At 43.7% G+C, this 4,022-nt stretch overlaps 1 protein-coding gene and 1 long non-coding RNA gene across 2 annotated transcripts in view; both read right to left on the bottom strand.

Annotated features, from left to right (window-relative positions):
• The window catches only part of LOC101860621 (fatty acyl-CoA reductase 1), a gene marked incomplete at its 3' end in the record, with an annotated part of 18,014 nt that extends 16,144 nt beyond the window's left edge, over positions 1–1,870 (bottom strand). Inside the window, 1 exon segment of the mRNA XM_035973388.1 lies at positions 1,244–1,870. Within this exon segment, the coding sequence (XP_035829281.1) occupies positions 1,244–1,456 (213 nt within the window).
• Positions 1,871–1,938: 68 nt separating this feature from the next.
• Positions 1,939–4,022, bottom strand: part of LOC106013731 — a 23,684-nt gene continuing 21,600 nt past the window's right edge. The window contains exon 2 of the long non-coding RNA XR_001185423.2: positions 1,939–2,344. This is a non-coding gene — a long non-coding RNA (uncharacterized LOC106013731). The remainder of the gene's footprint in view (positions 2,345–4,022) is intronic.

Below are 4,022 nucleotides of genomic sequence, written 5' to 3'. Positions count from 1 at the left end.
CAGGCAAGGACAGCCACGGCAGTCCGACATCTGATCAAAGATTGTACATAACGAGGTAGTTCACTCGGCCAAAAAAGTGTCCGCGGAAGTCCGCGCACTGGTTCAGATGTCGCTGCAGTCTGTTTTGAAGCTCTCTTTCGTTTCTCCAGAAGAAGAATAGGAAGAGCACCCCCTTGCGTATCAGCTGTTCCGGTTCACGCAGTGAGGAGTTTTGGATTTATTTTATTTTAATGACATCTCGCCTCTAGTTCTAAAGCCAAATTAAACGAAGAAAACAGTCGCCCCTTCCACCTGAAGAGGATTTCGGCCAGCGTAACCATTTAAAAAGGCGTTATTCCGAAATTGTAATTATACTTTATACAGAAACTTGTTAGTTTCACTTCTTTGATTTTTCCCCACACAGGAAGGGTAACTCTGTTACTGTTCGCAAAGTGGGCGTTTTTTTAAAGAGGGCGCAACCGGATTTTGAGGACACTTTTTTAATTGGTTCAAAGAGAGGAGTGAACCATCTTGTTATACAGAATCTTTGGTCTGATCCATCTGCTCACCTTTGACATGTGGGTGGTTGGCAGGAACTCTGGTGCGGTTTGCTTCTTCTTTCCAATCAGTCATCTATCGTCTTTATCTCCCCTTCTTCCTCTTTTTAATGTTTGTTACTCTCTCGTAACACCTCAAATCTTCTGGTGCTCATAATATGACCTTATGCAGTTGCAAGCGCCGTAAAACATCTACTAAAAAACAACAACTCACCTTTGACTTGATGAAGGACTCGATTCTCTGCTGTGGCGTCTGCGCTCATATGACCTTAATATGCAGTTGCGAGTGCCGTAAAACCTCTTAGTTTAGTTTTAGTAGAGGGTTTTACGGCGTCCGCAACTGCATAAGGTCATAATTATTATGAGCGCCAGAAGATTAGAGGTGTTACAAGAGAGTAACAAACATAAAAAAGAAGAAGGGGAGATAAGGACGATAGATGTTTGATAGGAAAGAAGAAGCAAACCACACCAGAGCACCCACCAACCACCCACTGTAAAACCTCTACAAAAACAAAACTTACCTTTTACTTGATCCCCTCCTGCAGCGCCTGTGCTCATATAATGACCTTATGCAGTTGCGAGCGCCATAAACCCTCTACAAAAACAAAACTTACCTTTTACTTGATCCCCTCCTGCAGCGCCTGTGCTCATATAATGACCTTATGCAGTTGTGAGCGCTGTAAAACCTCTACTAAAACAAAACTCACCTTTGACTTGATGATGGACTCGATCCTCTCCTGCGGCGTCTGCCCCTTCTTGGGCCGGACCAGAGTGTACACCCGGTGGATGTCCGGGCAGGACCGCAGCAGCTTCTCCAGCAGGACTTTTCCCATGAAGCCAGTGACGCCCGTGATGAAGAGCGTCTTGCCCTTGTAGAAATTGGCGATGCAGGACCGCTGCGCCTCGATATCCTCCGACATGACGTGTTCGTGTGTGAACGTAATCTTGGCGGGTTGTGAGGGCGACGTGGTGGCGGTGGTGGGGGTGGTGATGTTGGTGGTTGTTGTAGTGGTGGTGGAGGGGGTGGCGAGGGTGGTGATGCCGGTGGTGGTAGTAGTAGTGGGGGTGGTGGTTGTAGTGGCGGCGGCCACAACAGAGCCTACAGAAAGGTACACCAACACACAAACACACACGTGTGCACAAACGAAGGCGTGTGCTTGCGTGCGAGAGAGAGGGGTGGAAGGAAGGAGGGGTGGATGGAGAGTGAGAAGGAGGGAAAGGGTGGTGCGAAGACTTGAGATCTGTGTGGGACACTAAATGTTGTTGTTCTGTTTCAGATTTATGTTTTTGTTGTTTTGTTTTGTTTTTTTGTTATCGCGGGGTTTTTTTTTTCCCCAACGCTGTTTCTGCTTCTGTGGGTTACTGTTACTGTTTTCGTCCTTTCTTTTCGTTCTTCTTTCTCTCTGCTTTTGTCTGCTTCTCTCTGCGTTACTGAATTTCTTTCCTTCTTTGCTTCACGCCCGAGTTGACTCGACTCAAAGACTCTTCTTGTCCTTCTGTATTCGCGTCTAGATTTCTAAAATTCAGCTCAGATATTTCTAAGTTTCTTTTGTTCTCTTTTTCTTTTTACTTATTTCCTTTTCGTTTTTCTTTCGTTCCTTCGTCCTGGCCTTTAACAGCTTCTTGCGTCAGCGGTGTAGAGGGGTAGAGGGGGTGATCGGTTTGTCTTCTCAAACTAGGACAAATGACGGTCTTCTGTTTCTCACTAGAGTGGCCACAAAACGCCTGGGCTTGATAGAGTTCTGCGGTGACGTGTTACAACTTCCGGTCTGTCCAAACTTTGCTCAGAGCACGCCAGGCTGGTCAATCTGGGAGACAGAAGAAAGGGGAAATATATAATTATATTGAAATATGTTGTTTAGTAACAGATTAGTTTTAGTAAGAGTTTCACGGCACTTGCACCACAAACTGACCATACACGTGCCGAGGATTAGAAGTGTTACTAGAGAGCATATGTGAGGTGTGCTGACAAAATGAATTACTTCTCGCAATCCACAAATCGATCTATTGGCCAAAAATCGACACTAGGGTCAATTTTGTTTTCTTAATAGATGCCATATTCTTTAAGTATAACATGCCTTTTATTATGTTATAATGAATGTGAATGGGAAAAACTTCACCTATGTGATGTATTTATTTTCATAAGGCTCGAATCCGAGAAACAGCTCATTTTGTCAGCCCGTTTCACATATTATAATTTATCAAATATATTGTTCAGTTTTAGTTTTAGTAAGAATTTTACGGCACTTGCAACACGAACTGATCACATACGTTCCGAAGATTAGAGGTGTTACTAGAGAGCAATATACGAAGAGGAGAAAGAGAAAAGTCCGTTTAGTTTTAAAAGCAGCTATTTAATTTTTCAAAATTACAAAGAGCAGCGCATCGACATAATAATAACACTCATATTTAGCGCAGGGAAGAAGCAAGACAAGAAGAAACATCAGAGCGTTAGAAGTTAGAAATAGAATCTACCAGTGGCGGCCTCCAACCACCCGTCATTTGAGTAAAGAGAAGCACATCGGCACAATGACGGTCATATTTGTATTGTGGGGCAGGGAAGAAGCAAGAATAACAGACAGAGTTGTAGTTTTAGTTTTGGTAAGAGTTTTACGGCACTTGAACACAATAAGGTCATATGCGTGCTGAAGATTAGAGGAGTTACAAGAGAGTAACAAACACAAAAAAAAAGGAAGGGAGAAAAGGACGACAGATGTTAAATAGGAAAGAAGGCGCAAGCCACACCAGAGCACCCGCCAACCACCCGTTGACAGACAGAAACAACAAAGAGAAAGTTTTTGATTTAGTAGAGGTTTTACGGCGCTCGCAACGGCATAAGGTCATACGAGCGCCAGAAGATTAGAGGTGTTACAAGAGAGTAACAAACACAAAAATGAAGAAGGGGAGAAAAGGACGATAGATGTTTGATAGAAAGAAGGCGCAAACCACACCAGAGCACCCGCCAACCACTCACACAGAGGGAAAGAAAAGAAGTTGGGCATATCAGGGGCGCCCTCCAACCACCCGCCGTTTGAGTAAACAGAAGCGCACCAACACAATAATGGTCATAACTATCATCTTATTAGAGCACTTTAGTTTTAGTAAGAGTTTTACGGCACTTGCAACACAATAACGGTTATAACTATCGTCTTATTAGAGCACTTTAGTTTTAGTAAGAGTTTTACGGCACCTGCAACACAATAAGGTCATATAAGTGCGGAAGATTAGAAGTGTTACAAGAGAGTAACAAACACAAAAAAGAAGAAGGGGAGATAGAGAAGACATATTTTTTTACAGGAAAGAAGGAGCAAACCACACCAGAGCACCCGCCAACCACCCACTGTGATTGGGAAGGCAGAAAATGGTGAAATGGTATAGGTTGAACGCCCCCATCAACACTATTAGGTTATTTAACAGTCGGGACTTCCGAGTTTATTAACGCTTATCTCCGAAAGGACAGAGGCAAAAAGGAAATTCGGGGGGAGG

Source organism: Aplysia californica, unplaced genomic scaffold (assembly GCF_000002075.1).
Source record: "Aplysia californica isolate F4 #8 unplaced genomic scaffold, AplCal3.0 scaffold01190, whole genome shotgun sequence".
Classification (NCBI taxonomy): domain Eukaryota; kingdom Metazoa; phylum Mollusca; class Gastropoda; order Aplysiida; family Aplysiidae; genus Aplysia; species Aplysia californica.
This window is presented reverse-complemented; position numbering and strand designations above follow the sequence as displayed.